The sequence below is a fragment of the Pollachius pollachius genome, assembly GCF_949987615.1.
Source record: "Pollachius pollachius genome assembly, chromosome: 9".
Taxonomy (NCBI): Eukaryota; Metazoa; Chordata; class Actinopteri; order Gadiformes; family Gadidae; genus Pollachius; species Pollachius pollachius.
The window spans coordinates 13,419,592-13,434,284 of NC_136942.1; the positions used below are offsets into that span (position 1 = coordinate 13,419,592).

Below are 14,693 nucleotides of genomic sequence, written 5' to 3' on the forward strand. Positions count from 1 at the left end.
TGATAAAGAGGCCAGGCATGTAGTGTCTGACTTATCGAAAACAAATAAAACTGTTTATGGAGTGTAGAAGAGGAACTATCCCGGACTGGTTATTTCACTACAAATATGTGGTCCAGTGAGGAAGTCACACTGATCACGTGGTCTATATAAAGCAGAAGGAATTCATTTACATCATGAGATCGAAACAAACTAACCTGGAATGCAAAGCATATTAAGTTTCCATTTCGATTACGCACGCGCACACACACACACACACACACACACACACACACACACACACACACACACAGGCAAAGCATGTTAAGTTTCCATTTCGATAAAAAATCGAACCGGTCGAGAGGTTCGGGAAAGCAGCTGCGAACGGTACTGACAACGGCTATAGGACAGAATGGCAGGTGCCGTTTCTAAAATAATTTATGAAAACCTGTGCGAAAATGAAGGATGTTTGGAGTTCGGGAAATTTAAAGAAGTTCTTCGAAATCGTCGTATCACAGCTGACCACTCGGTCCTTCTCAAAACTTTATCTGACAATGGGAAATTTGCGGTTTCATTGGCCAACGATATACAATCAGGCACTCTGGTAGTGGCGAGAACACAGCTGAGGGTCTGCCAGAAGGCGCAGGGAGAGTGTCTGCAGTGCAACCACTTGCACTTGTGCAGGTATTTTATATGCGGCAACTGCAAATATGGGTAAGTAAATGTCCTTAACCTCAAAATTGAGCATTATTTAAGATGTTATACAAGCTAAAAATATAGGTTTATAGTCTATACGTTCTGTCATATGTTGGATGCTGTTAATAATTTAGGTAGAGGACTGTATGACTTCATGATAACAGATTTAAAGTACATCTCCCTTACAGGCGAACTCTTAAACTTGAATTTTTGCATTCTGTAGATACACATTCTTCACGGTTATTTGTATTAACCAAACATCGTTTGTTTTTCAATGTTTCATCATTGCTTTTTTTCAGAAATAAATGCAAGTATTCCCACGACCTGGCTTCTACACACAATTTAGCCATTTTGATTGAAGCCGGCCTAAACAATCTGACTGGAAAAGAGCTCTTCCCATTATTACTGCAAAACGATGCCTACTTGCTTCCTGAGGTGAGAACATAAAGTGATCATGATAGTTAAAACACATTCCTAACAATGACAGTTGAGACACATCGGACAAGTCTGATGTGTCTGTCTGTCTGTCTGTCTGTCTGTCTGTCTGTCTGTATGACCTTTACTGTATGACCCCGCTTACAGATATGTTCACATTATAACCGGGGCCATGGTCAGCATGGTATCTGCAAGTTCCCAAACTCTTGCATCCGCCTCCATGTCTGTAAGCACTTTCTCCAAGGTGACTGCAAGTTTGGAGAAAAGTGTAGAAGGGATCATTCCTTCAACGATCAGGTGCTGAAGATCCTGAAAGGCAGAGGTCTCAGCGATGACAATAAAGAAATCCTGGGCAAAATCTACCACTGCAAATCCATCATCAAGCAGCCACCACCTAATCTTGGTAAATGATCAGGAATTCAAACTGCATATATATTTAATACTTAGAAATTGTGAACTGCTCACCGCACTATGGTATATTGGCTGTAATAAGTAGTTTGTGTGTTTGTGTGTGTTAGAGAATCTAAGAGCACTCCCAGAGGTGACGGACAGCCTCCAAAAAAGGTCCACCACCAGTGATACTTCTGCTGCCCCCCCAACCAGTGAGGCCGACCGTAATGAAATCTGTCTCTACTTTCTACGCCAACATTGCAGCTTTAAAGGTGAGTGCAGATTATATATTTATTAGTGCCTTGTGGATTTTTAATGGACATATACTTAATCAATTAAACAAAAATAAATGCTAAAATAAATGCTTTAACAACGCCGCCCAAAACAACGCCCAAATAAGCTGATGTTGGGTTCTTATGTCTTTACAGACAAGTGTGTCCGGGTGCACTACCAGCTACCTTACAGGTGGCAGGTGGTCCAGGATAGCGTTACCTGGATCGATATGCCTAACATGGAGGACATCGAGCGGGCCTACTGTGACCCTAACAATGCATTTAAACATCTTGGGGGAACCGTTCGTCGATTATCCACGGTGTCCTCTGTCTCCAAGCCCCACGACTTCATCCTCACCACTGATTGGCTGTGGTTCTGGGAAGATGATGACGGGTGCTGGGAGGAGTATGGGAAGGACAAGGTGTCACTCCATAACCTATGATCACTAAGCCTAGTCATGCCTAAATCCTGTGTGACTGGTTTGACTACAATGCCCACTTGCTTAAGCAATATCACACGAGAGGGAGTGCTGTTGTACTGAATATCATCACAGCTTTGATTTGGTCGTAGGTACGAGGCCGCAGGCCGAGTGCTGAGGATAATCACAGCCGTGCGAATATTCAGTACAACAGCATGACCTTGAGTGTGATATTGCTTAAGCAAGTGGTTATATTATTTTTATATTATATTGCTTAAACAAGTTACTTGGTCAGAACTAACTGTTGTATAATTAAGCATAACATCTTAACTCAAACCCTTAGAGTAAAGATAGATATAATTAAATGTGCATTCTGGCTGTGTTTTGTCTTTAGGTTGGTGAGGGTGGTGGAATTACTGCTTCTGTCAATTCTGGAACTTTGGAGCGTGTCTACCTATCAGAAAAAGAGACGGATTGTTTCAGTGCAGGCGGATGTATTTACATCATCAACTTCAAAGGTGCCATGACATGTTTTTCATTGTCTTAAAGGAGTAATACTGCCTAAAACACTATAAAACGTCTATTGGTGATGTACCGAACATAATTCTATTGCTTTGTGAAGAGTATTTCACTTTGCCGTGGCTGCAATTGATCACACTGAGACACGGAGACATTGCTGCAAGTTACAATGGGGTTTAATAGGAGAGTATGTCTTCAAATCACTGTAGCTGTAAATCTCCATTAGTATTAGATACTTGTATCAGATATAAGCGTCATTCCTTAATGACTACTCAGGGGATCTGTCTCTGAATCACTGCATACCACGTTTCTGCAATGTTCCTTTTGTGAGAAATCAGTAATTTAGTAAGAGGACACGTTTTGGCTGGGCCAGCCTTGTAAATCCAGAATGTACTTTGGCTTTGAGAACTTGGGGCTGGATCAGATCTGGCCAGACTCAGAGATGGCTTCACACCGGATTGTTAAGCAGAGTATTGGCTCCAATACTTCAGCAGGCCATCATTTTTTTTTTTTTTTTCGGATTGCAAACGAAATAGTACAATATTACAATATAAAATTGGAACTGGGGGGCGGATTACCTCGCCACTAGATGTTTTTAGCAATGTCAACGTGTTTTATGCTGCATACCTACTTAAAGTCTGTAACAAAGATATCAAATAAAAACATTATCCTATGATGTACATAAAGCCTATTTCCACATTTTCAGAGATGCGCCAGCATAAGTTGAAGTCCGGAGCCCAGAGGGAGGTCCGCAGACGGCCTCGCTTTGTGTCCACACAGGAGGTGCAGGATAAATTGCGAGGGTAATCTCCATTTATTCTGCATTGAGACCTCTTTACAAGTGAAAAAAAACCTTGTAACAGACAAGGACAAAATATCAGTCAATTGCCATTATACTTTACAAAATGTCTTATTAAAATTGCCCAAAGTGCGATATATATTTATACTATTGTTGACATTTGCGGCAGGCACGTTCATGTAGCAGAAAAAAGTGATTTTTTACAAATAATAATCTAACTGATGTTTAAGGGAAGCCAGCAGAGACCGCAACGGTGGTTTGATCCCCCAAACCGGCATTGGCCTTTAAGAATGTAATGTGTTTCTGTAGTTGTATACCGAATGAGAACACTGCGTGATGTGTTGTATCTGTGAAACAGCATCAACTAAGACAAATGGGAATGCGATTGATTGTCTCTTGTCTCCCATTGCTGATTTTATGTATATGAGTTTAATTATAACATTTAATATAAACATGCTAAGTACTAACGATTAATTTATCTTTTCCTGGAATTGTATCTCAATACTGAGTGTCACATGATGTAATTAGAGTGTAATTGCATATTGTTTTTTTTCTTATATTTGCAGCCATGAATTTTTCGAATGACGTTTGTTTCACCACATTTGTTTGGGTCTGCTGAGATCATTTGGGAACAGTTTTTTCAGAACAAGACCCTTGTTTAATGTCATACAAACATAAGTGAGAAGTGACATAGCAACAATAACGTTGTATTATGCTTCAAGGGTCAGCTTTGTCTTAGCAAGTAATTTAACAAGACGTCACTGAGAACACTGTGCAACTCGACCTATCACTTCAGGCATTAAAGAACACACAAAAAAGAGTACTGTAATAAAGTACTGTAAAACAATCTGTTTCTATTTTTTTTAACAATCCATTGTGCATACAAATATGAATGTACATGAAACATGGCAATGCAATCACGGCATGGCAACATAATCTTGAAACTAATTCAATCACATCAACTGTAATCCAATGTGATCCCAGGGGCTGCGACTAATAACTACATAGCAACAGTACAAGCCTTATGTACTGTTGTTTTAATTGACGCAGATAATGATTCATTTTTTGTGTGTCTTGAGACCCTATTATCCAGTCTGCTTCATTCATAACATGACAGCAGTGACATCTCGTGTTCAGACACCATTGCACTATTTAAAGTTAAAGGCGGTCGACGTGTTAAAATTAGAGTTAGTGTTTGTAAGTATCCACTGTTATTTGTTCAAATAAAATAGGTGGAAGATCAAAAAAAAAAACGTATTTGGAATGCACAACAATCCTGATATACGCACAGACAAAGAAAAGCGTGTTTAGTTTTGGTTTCGTTTCCCTGAAATGAAAACCGGAAGAGAAAAACGAGCTGGGTACGATACTGTGCAATAAGAGAAAATGGCAGGGACGGTTTCTAAAATCATTTATGACAACCTGTGCGCAAACCAAGGATGTTTGGAGTTCAAGGAATTTAAAGAAGTACTTCGAAAAGGTCGTATCACAGTTGACCACTCGGTCCTTCTCCAAATTGTATCTGACAATGGGAAATTTGCGGTTCCATTGGCCAAAGAAATAAAACCAAGAACTCTGGTCGTGGCGAGAACCCAGCTGAGGGTCTGCCAGAAGGCGCAGGGAGAGTGTCCCCAGTGCAACCACTTGCAGTTGTGCAGGTATTTTATATGCGGATACTGCAGATTCGGGTAAGTACATTATCTAAACCTCAATATGGAGATAAGGCCTAGGCCTATCATTGAGTGGATGGCAATGTTTTACAAACCTAAACTACAGGCGTATAGGTTAAACATTACATAATGTTGGATGATATGACAAATGGAGAAAACCAGATGCCAAGCTCTGACAACAAAGCATCCAAATATACGCAGTAGATGATATTCCATCGAGTAGAAAGTACAGCTCCCTTGAAGGCGAAATGCATCCATACAGCATGCAGTCTGTAGATACACATGACTCTAGATGTTTTTTGACTAACTGAACTTGCATTTATTTTGACACGATTCGTCTATAATTGTTTTCTTTCAGAAATAAATGCAAACATTCCCACGACCTGGCTTCTCAACACAATTTAACAATTTTGATCGAGGCTGGCCTACAAAATCTGACTGGAAAAGAGCTCTTCCCATTATTACTGCAAAACGATGCCTACTTGCTTCCTGAGGTCAAAACATAAGATTATCATGATAGTTAACACACATTTTTAACAATGACGACTGGAGATGTCTGGTGTGTGTCTGTCTGTCGGTCTGTATGACCTTCTGTTTCCCCCGCTTACAGATATGTTCACATTATAACCGGGGCCATGGTCAGCATGGTATCTGCAAGTTCCCAAACTCTTGCATCCGCCTTCATGTCTGTCAGCACTTTCTCCAAGGTGACTGCAACTTTGGAGAAAAGTGTAGAAGGGAGCATTCCTTCAACGATCAGGTGCTGAAGATCCTGAAAGGCAGAGGTCTCAGCGATGACAATATAGGAAAACTGTACAAAATCTACCGCTGCAAATCCATCATCTACCAGCAACCGCCTAATCTTGGTAAATGATCAGGAATTCAAACTGCATATATATATTTAAAACCTAGACATTTTTATCTGCTCATCGTACTATGGCATATTGGCTGTAATAAGTAATTGGAATGTGTGTGTGTGTGTGTGTGTGTGTGTGTGTGTGTGTGTGTGTGTGTGTATGTTAGAGAATCTTTTAGCACACCCAGAGGTGACGGACAGTCTGCCAATCAGATGCCTCGAAATAAAGTCCACCACCAGTGATACTTCTGCTGCCCCCCCAACCAGTGAGGCCGACCGTAATGAAATCTGTCTCTACTTTCTACGCCAACATTGCAGCTTTAAAGGTGAGATTGCAGCGTCCTTAGGACAGAGGGATAGCAGACAGCACATTCTACCATGAAGTTGTCACACCAGTTCAAATCAGGGGAAATATAAAGAATTATAAGTGCCTTGTGTATTAATATACAAATACCTTAGCAATATCACGAAGAAATGGCTGTTGCATCATTAGCAATGGTCCAAATAAGCTGATGTTGAGTTCTCATTTCTTTACAGACAAGTGTGTACGGGTGCACTACCAGCTACCTTACAGGTGGCAGGTCCAGGACAGTGTGTCTCTCGGCTGGATCGATATGCCTAACATGGAGAGCATGGAGAAGGCCTACTGTGACCCTAAGAATACAGTCAAAAACCTGGGGGGATCCGTCCGTCGTTTATCCACGGTCTCCTCTGTCTCCAAGCCCAACTACTTCCTCCTCACCACTGATTGGCTGTGGTACTGGCAGGACGACAACGGGAGCTGGGAGGAGTATGGACAGGACAAGGTGTCACTCCATAATTAATAACCACTAAGCCTTGTTTAATTCAATTACATTTTATTTGTATAGCCCTTAATCACAGGTACAACCTCAAAGGGATTAAGAGGCAATATATTTACGACCCTCCCCTAGCCCTAGCCCCCTCAGAGGGCAAGAATAAAAAGAAACTTACAGTTTTTTTCAATTGCTTGAACACATTTTGCAAAACTTGGCTCATTGTGTCAAAACTCAACACACAAGCAAATAAGACACAACACTGAGAAATATACCATTCACATCTATGTCAAATTGAAGCTCTTCTATCGAAACCTAACAATCCTTTGTCAAAATGTCACTCTGATGACAAAATGATACACACTTGTATCATATGAATACACTTTCAGATCAGCAGCAACACACTAGTCTACTTTATATAAAACATTGCAGTCTTCCATATTCACTGTTTTTATTCAGTTCCACAGAAGGCACGTTTTCACAACAACCACTCTCCTCTCCACTCGCCTCTCACTCCTCTAACTAACCCTAGCCCTGCCTCTCACTCCTCTAACTAACCCTAGCCCTGCCTCTCACTCCTCTAACTAACCCAAGCCCTGCCTCTCACTCCTCTAACTAACCCTAGCCCTGCCTCTCACTCCTCTCCTAACCCTAGCCCTGCCTCTCACTCCGCTTCTAACCCTAGCCCTGCCTTTCACTCCTCTCCTAACCCTAGCCCTGCCTCTCACTCCTCTCCTAACCCTAGCCCTGCCTCTCACTCCTCTCCTAACCCTAGCCCTGCCTCTCACTCTTCTCCTAACCCTAGCCCTGCCTCTCACTCCTCTAACTAACCCTAGCCCTGCCTCTCACTCCTCTCCTAACCCTAGCCCTGCCTCTCACTCCTCTCCTAACCCTAGCCCTGCCTCTCACTCCTCTCCTAACCCTAGCCCTGCCTCTCACTCCTCTAACTAACCCAAGCCCTGCCTCTCACTCCTCTAACTAACCCTAGCCCTGCCTCTCACTCCTCTAACTAACCCAAGCCCTGCCTCTCACTCCTCTAACTAACCCTAGCCCTGCCTCTCACTCCTCTCCTAACCCTAGCCCTGCCTCTCACTCCTCTTCTAACCCTAGCCCTGCCTCTCACTCCTCTCCTAACCCTAGCCCTGCCTCTCACTCCTCTCCTAACCCTAGCCCTGCCTCTCACTCCTCTCCTAACCCTAGCCCTGCCTCTCACTCCTCTAACTAACCCTAGCCCTGCCTCTCACTCCTCTCCTAACCCTAGCCCTGCCTCTCACTCCTCTCCTAACCCTAGCCCTGCCTCTCACTCCTCTAACTAACCCTAGCCCTGCCTCTCACTCCTCTCCTAACCCTAGCCCTGCCTCTCACTCCTCTAACTAACCCTAGCCCTGCCTCTCACTCCTCTAACTAACCCTAGCCCTGCCTCTCACTCCTCTAACTAACCCTAGCCCTGCCTCTCACTCCTCTCCTAACCCTAGCCCTGCCTCTTACTCCTCCTCTTACCTTAGCCCTGCCTCTTACTCCTCTTACCTTAGCCCTGCCTCTCACTCCTCCCCTAACCTCTCATCTTACCCCTACTTTCGTCTCTAAACCTAGTGAAGAAGTTGATTCCTTGTTGTAGACCTCTTGTTTAGTCCTGGCTGGCTTACCAAATGAAGAAGTAAGTAGTTCGAACAAGGCTGGAGTTACTAAATCCTTTGTCCCAAATGGACCATAGAGTCCCAATATTCAGTCCTTTATTTGCGTGCTCTTTCATGAAACCCCACACCAACGCCGTCCTGGTACATGGTGGATCCTCTGGTTGTCACACTCATACCCCGTGCTTCCCTATCTCCCATTATGTGTCACTGTCCAGTCATGTTTTTTATTCATCACAAAACACAGGGTGGGGCTTTCAGTTACCTCCCAGTTATTATTATTATTATCTTATTATCTAGTAAAACATAGAAAAAGGGGCAACCCACTATTTGCTATTGGGTCACTATTATACAAAAGAGGCCAATCATATACCGCCTACACCCTGTCTAGGTTCAACAATTGGCAGGGTGTTATACCTCGGTGAGATTGGCCTCCAGACCAGTTGGTCTGTGGGGGGTCGGTTGTTTTACTGATAAATAAAAGAAGGCCATTTAATGCTTATTCCGACCTCCAAAATGCTTCCTTGTCAACTCCTCAATCACAGTGCGAGACAGAGGTCTGACGAGGAGGGGCATGGGAACAGGGAACAGGGATGGGAACGAAGGTGAAAACATCTTAACTGTTTGATCCACTTTTCAAGTACAGTGGAAGATTGGGCACAAATGTTTAGCTGAAATGGGGAAAAAAGCAGGATTTAGTTGACACATATTTTATGTAAACCAACAGTGGGGGTCAGAGGCAGGGCTCTGGCAGCGAGGGGGATGAATACAGAAGAGGAATTAACACATTCACACACTACTTAATAACTTGCCTCTAATCCTACCTCTAACGCTACCTCCAGCGCAGCCTCTAAAGCCATACCTTCTAGCCCCATCGTGCTCTAATGTAATCTCTTCCGTCTCAGACACGAGATCCCTGATGATGACTTCCTGTCAGAAACTTTCCTGGAGGCCTCGAAGGCCCCAGGCCGCATCGCCGAGCCATGGCTCCTCTCAGAGTCCCTCCTCCTACCTGGAGATGGGCCAAAAGCCATCGGGCGAACCCTCTCTATCCACCTGTCCAAGGAGCTGTTCGGCCAGAGAAAGAGCAAGGACCTTATCTACGTGACCGGTACAACTCTGTCACTCCTGATTGGTTATTCCTGTCTGACTTTGACTTGGAGGGTAGGGTTATGTCATAAGGCCAGTGATACACACCAGAGGAGAGGGTTGTGGCTGTAAGGCCAGTGATACATACCAGAGGAGAGGGTTGTGGCTGTAAGGCCAGTGATACACACCAGAGGAGAGGGTTGTGGCTGTAAGGCCAGTGATACACACCAGAGGAGAGGGTTGTAATAATAGCTATGGAAGTAATAGTTGTGATGACCATTATGTTCTCATTGTATTATACGCTGCTGCGCTGTAGGAGCCACTCTGGAGGACGTGTGTCAGCTGGCCGCTGCCTACCAGTACATACTTCCGCTGATGCCGTCAGGAGGAAGTGCGTCTTTAATGGACCTCTCCGCCCCCTTCCTGTTCCAAGGAAATAAGCGATATTACGGGTCAGTGCCACGACAACTTTGAGCTGGATGTATATAGGTATATTTCAGATGTATAATGAAGATAGTTCGCTATTATTGCATTGGTTTCGATATCTCACCACTGGATGCCCCTTTAGCTTATTCCTCAGAAGCGTTCATTTCACTATGCTGGCGGGGACTGGGTGGTGATCTTTGACACCACTCCGGTACCACCCACCAATAAGTACCCTGGAAAGCGTTGGGGTAATCATTCAATCCCCTCTTCATGCTTCTTACCTGTGCATTCCCTCGACTGGCCAGTTTAGTTAGCTTACTGTTCACAGCTTGGAGCCTAAGACTCTTCACTTTATGCACCTGCCCCCTCTTAGACTCCAAAGAGTGCACATCAAGAGAGATATCTGCTAGTCTGTTATTTTAGCTGGTTATATTACTTGGCCTCCATGCCTCCTCAGAATGAAAGCTTTAAATAACCCCCACGCTAATTGTTAGCCAGGAGTAGTTAGCCTGTCTCCTACTAAACCTGGCCCACCATACAAGTATACAGAGACGGAATGCAACTGGCCACCGCACTCTTGTTTTTCTCCCCCTCATTAGTACGGAGCCTGCTAGGACGTCCGAATATCTACCCGTCAAGATAAATGGCGTCACTGAACTCTCTCCACACCATGGAAGATGGGGATATATGATATATCTTCAAGGAGTATCTCCTGTTTTGAATGACGATTCTGACATTGTTCAGGGTACTTATAAGTGGGAGGTATCTGACATTGGCATCACTGGCAAGACGTCATCACTTGCCATCACTGGCAAGTTCACAAGACATGGCTGGCATAGCGAAATAAATTCTTCTGGGGAATACTAAGAGTGCATTCAAAAGTGAACCCTCTCATTCATGCTAATGAGAGAACCTAGTAACAACAGTAGGGTAACTCGAGGTTTGTGTGTATTCTAGATGTAAGCAGTGTTCCCAGGTTTCTGTGAAGGAGCTGAAGGTTGATGGATCAGAGGAGATCAATGAGGAAATGATAGCAGAAGGTAAGTCTGAAGCCCGAGACGAGAACATTCAGTGTCCCAACGTTGTTCCTAGAGAAAACGGGTTTGGTTTTTATTAGCAACTCAGAACAAAGCAGAACATTTCTTTATGCTCAGTTCATTGGTTTCTATTAAATTGCCGACATTGTTTTAAAGTAAAGTACTTATCTTCATTGAAAGGTTTAATATTATAAAGTCACAGAGCGTTGGCATGCAAAATTGTACAATCAAATACACTGGAAAACTGAATAAATGCTGGCTTTTCCTTTGTTTGCTCCTGTGTACAGTTACAACTATATCCAGAGGTTTTTCTAGTGCATATATATCATACGCCTCAATCCGTTTTCTGTACTGTCTCTCTGTCTCTCTCTCTCTGTATTGCCTCTGTCTCTCTCCCCCAGCTGTAGGCGTTAAGCTGCTTCAGTATTGCCTGGTATTGAAACTGGAGCTCCAGCAAGGACGAGACACTCTAGAAGTCCTCCTCTGGAGAGACGCAGTATGTTATAACTACCATAACTTCTACATCCAGACACTCTGGGGACACACTGCATGTTATAAATACTAGACACAACCAGACACTGCATTCGAACAAAAGCAATAACATGCCGTTAAACCCTAAAATTGTGGCGTTTTAATAGGAGCCCTGTATTGTAGTATCAGATATAGATAAAGACTTTTCCTCTGAATATTGACTAATATTGTATAGGACAGCAATGGTGAGGTGATCCCAGTAACGTGTCTTTTTTACATGTCAGGAAACCTTCTTTCAAGTGTCATTGGAGGAGGTGGCAGCCAATCAGGGGGCCCAGAATAAGATCAGTAAAACGATGGACTTCCTGTGCCCACCAGGAGGTAGTATAGGTGAGTTTGAGTTTGATAATCTTGATTGGTTGAGTGATTGGTTGCCGTCAATTGAAGTAAGGCAGAATGGGCTAGTGGTTCAGGTGTTGATGCCCGGTCCTAGGGTTGGAGCCTGATTTCCCTTTATCTACCTGTTATAGACAGGATGCCAAGAGCATCCTTGAGCAACAGCCCTAAACCCCTACCTGGAATTGAATGACCTCACGGCTCAAGAGTGGCAAAAATGCGGGTGCAACGGCTTTTTTTCCTGGCATCTTGGTCACATTGGTGCCAGGAAAAGATTAATGTAAATGACAATATTATTAATTTGGATATGGTGGTGCAAGTAGTTCCAGTGGAACATATTGTGAATTGACGTCACCCGATGAATTTTAAGATGGTTAAGCACAAGGCCGATAGACTAGCATACCAAGTATTCCCACAGGCAGAAAATAAACATACAATCAATTCATAGTTACCTCGTCCCCAGAAGCGGAACACATTAATAACGCAGATAGACTTTACTGCTTTTATTACTGGGCAGTTTTTAGTTCATATACAGTTACGCAGGAAGATCATTTTTTTCTTTGAATTAAACCCAAGTTACCAGGGCCCCGATATTTGACCCAAATGACCAAATATATTTTTTAACTTGATACGGTGAAGTACAGAAGTGTGTCAATAATCCTATTTAAGCAAACACTCTCCCCGATTTTTCCAAATGAGCATTTTCAGTCCCATTTCAGTGGAGGTCAGCTCCCCAATAAATCGCACCCTGGAACCATGCAATAAAGATATTGCTAAAACTTATTTCATGTGAGTTCATCTTTTCAAATAGATATACACAGATGGATGGTACATGAGAAAGGACATGACAATAAGAAGTTAATGCTACCTTTAGAAAATGTTAACCTTGAGCCCTGAACATGTATCAAACAATATGTATATATTACATACATCTTAAATGGTTTACTACAACACCTGTTATCGTCTCTTCACAGCTAAGCACCCCTGGCTGGACCTCTGTCTCTCCACATACACAGTGAAGGAAGACGGCGGACTTAACCGTGTCTGCTACCAGGTGTGTCAGACCAGCACCACCGCGACCTCGCCCTGAGAAGGCCCTAAACACTGGGCCGTTAACTCTGGGTTTGATGGATATGAACCATCAGCAGGTGATAAAAATAATTGAATTGGATGTTTTGTAAAAATAAATGATTGATCGAATAATAGATCATATCATGTAAACGTGCTGAAAATAAATAGAATGCCAAAGTTGTGTTATTGGTACATCAATGTTTTTGTTCATACATTTGTAAATAAAATGTGTATTTATTTAAAAAGCCTGGTTTTCTGTATATTTTAAGGGTTGCTTCTTCATCAGACCACTACTTTTATTCTTTGGTTTAATAGCCTGTTAACCGTTCTCCCCAAGGTTTTATCTACTTTCCCCGGCACTGTGATTTTGATAAGAAAAGTCAATTTTCGTTCAACCACAAAGTTCAACAGACATTACCAATAGGCCCAGACCTATTGTTAGTGGCAGAAGCCAGGAGAGCACAGTTGGACCGCTTGCAGTGCCTTTTACAATGTCTCTTGGCTATCTCTTTTGAGGATCAGAGAGAAGTGCTAATGCCATGTCTTGTGTCCCCAGTGTTATAAAGTCTTATAAGTGTCTTATGAATGTATACCAGGTACAAATGCACTTTTTTTTTTTACAGAAAAGTTTTACCAGGGTTGAAGTGAGAGAGAATTCCTCACAGACGACAGGGGATCTAGTTCTACTTCTGTAGAGAAACATGATTCATTTTACAGAGAACCCTAACCCTACTCTACCTAAACACCCAGGAGATTTGTGAGTTGCTTGATCACAACTCAAATATCTCTGTGTCCTGTAGCATTTTCTACTAGAATTGCTCCCTCTCCCCGTCACCCTGTTACCACAGGGACATTTCCCTGATGTTTTCTCCCCTGAACTGCCAGGCTGATCCACTGATGCTGAGAAACACACCATCAACTTTTCAGGCTAGTTTTTATTTTATTTTAATTTATTCCTTAATACTATCAAATGTGTTCAAATGTTTTTTTAAGGCAACACAAATATATAACAAAACTGAAACAATTCTCTTTTGGCCAGCCTTGTTCCCAGACATTCTCATCTCACTTGTGGGCCCCTAATGGTTGTATGTGCCAGAATGATTGGTTTAAAATATAATAAAAATAGAATCTTACACACATTAAGGAGTGCTAGTGCTGGTCGTACTCGCGCTATTGTGAACCTAACAGTTGCTTACATAACGTGATTACGTCATAATGCAAACATTTTCTGTGACTTGAGCAAATTTTATACAGTCTAGTTTAGACATGCTTATTCATAACATGAATAAGCATGTCTAAACTGGTTGTATGTGCCAGAATGATTGGTTTAAAATATAATAAAAATAGAATCTTACACACATTAAGGAGTGCTAGTGCTGGTCGTACTCGCGCTATTGTGAACCTAACAGTTGCTTACATAACGTGATTACGTCATAATGCAAACATTTTCTGTGACTTGAGCAAATTTTATACAGTCTAGTTTAGACATGCTTATTCATAACATACAGACGTATCAAATATAGTCTTAATGTCTGTTTATTATTTTGTTGCAAGAAAGATGTGAAGATGAAGTTGAAGCTTAATTCTTATCTTCTGTGGTATTGTGGTATCAGAGACACAAGGTAAATAGAAATGCACCCTGGTGGTGGTTCATGAAGCCTCTCTCGAATACATGTAAATATTCAGTCTATTTTTAGAGGGCAGAATGGTAAATAAGCCACGCCTACAATTTCTCCCCAGGTA

At 42.5% G+C, this 14,693-nt stretch overlaps 3 protein-coding genes across 5 annotated transcripts; all 3 read left to right on the forward strand.

Moving 5' to 3' along the window:
- Nucleotides 1-243: 243 nt before the first annotated feature.
- Nucleotides 244-4,310, forward strand: LOC307080698 (protein mono-ADP-ribosyltransferase PARP12-like). The gene is made up of 7 exons (XM_079743527.1): nucleotides 244-690; nucleotides 972-1,107; nucleotides 1,255-1,510; nucleotides 1,626-1,769; nucleotides 1,926-2,191; nucleotides 2,583-2,706; nucleotides 3,414-4,310. The coding sequence occupies exons 1-7, from the start codon at nucleotides 389-391 to the stop codon at nucleotides 3,512-3,514; spliced, it is 1,329 nt and encodes a 442-aa protein (XP_079599653.1). The 5' UTR covers nucleotides 244-388; the 3' UTR covers nucleotides 3,515-4,310.
- A 555-nt stretch (nucleotides 4,311-4,865) lies between these two features.
- LOC307080699 (protein mono-ADP-ribosyltransferase PARP12-like) lies at nucleotides 4,866-9,504 on the forward strand. 3 transcript variants are annotated; one of them, XM_079743529.1, is made up of 6 exons: nucleotides 4,866-5,194; nucleotides 5,535-5,670; nucleotides 5,787-6,042; nucleotides 6,200-6,358; nucleotides 6,570-6,838; nucleotides 9,366-9,504. In XM_079743529.1, exons 1-6 carry the CDS (start codon nucleotides 4,893-4,895, stop codon nucleotides 9,378-9,380), a joined length of 1,137 nt encoding a protein of 378 aa, XP_079599655.1. In that variant the 5' UTR covers nucleotides 4,866-4,892; the 3' UTR covers nucleotides 9,381-9,504. The 3 variants fall into 3 exon arrangements, with proteins under 3 accessions (XP_079599655.1, XP_079599654.1, XP_079599656.1); XM_079743528.1 differs by lacking the exon at nucleotides 9,366-9,504 and having other exon boundaries at nucleotides 6,570-7,512; XM_079743530.1 differs by lacking the exon at nucleotides 9,366-9,504 and having other exon boundaries at nucleotides 6,212-6,358; nucleotides 6,570-7,512.
- Nucleotides 9,440-13,179, forward strand: LOC307080700 (protection of telomeres protein 1-like). Its single transcript, XM_079743531.1, has 6 exons — nucleotides 9,440-9,571; nucleotides 9,866-10,001; nucleotides 10,933-11,015; nucleotides 11,414-11,508; nucleotides 11,768-11,873; nucleotides 12,854-13,179. Exons 2-6 carry the CDS (start codon nucleotides 9,925-9,927, stop codon nucleotides 12,967-12,969), a joined length of 477 nt encoding a protein of 158 aa, XP_079599657.1. The 5' UTR covers nucleotides 9,440-9,571; nucleotides 9,866-9,924; the 3' UTR covers nucleotides 12,970-13,179.
- Nucleotides 13,180-14,693: the final 1,514 nt, after the last annotated feature.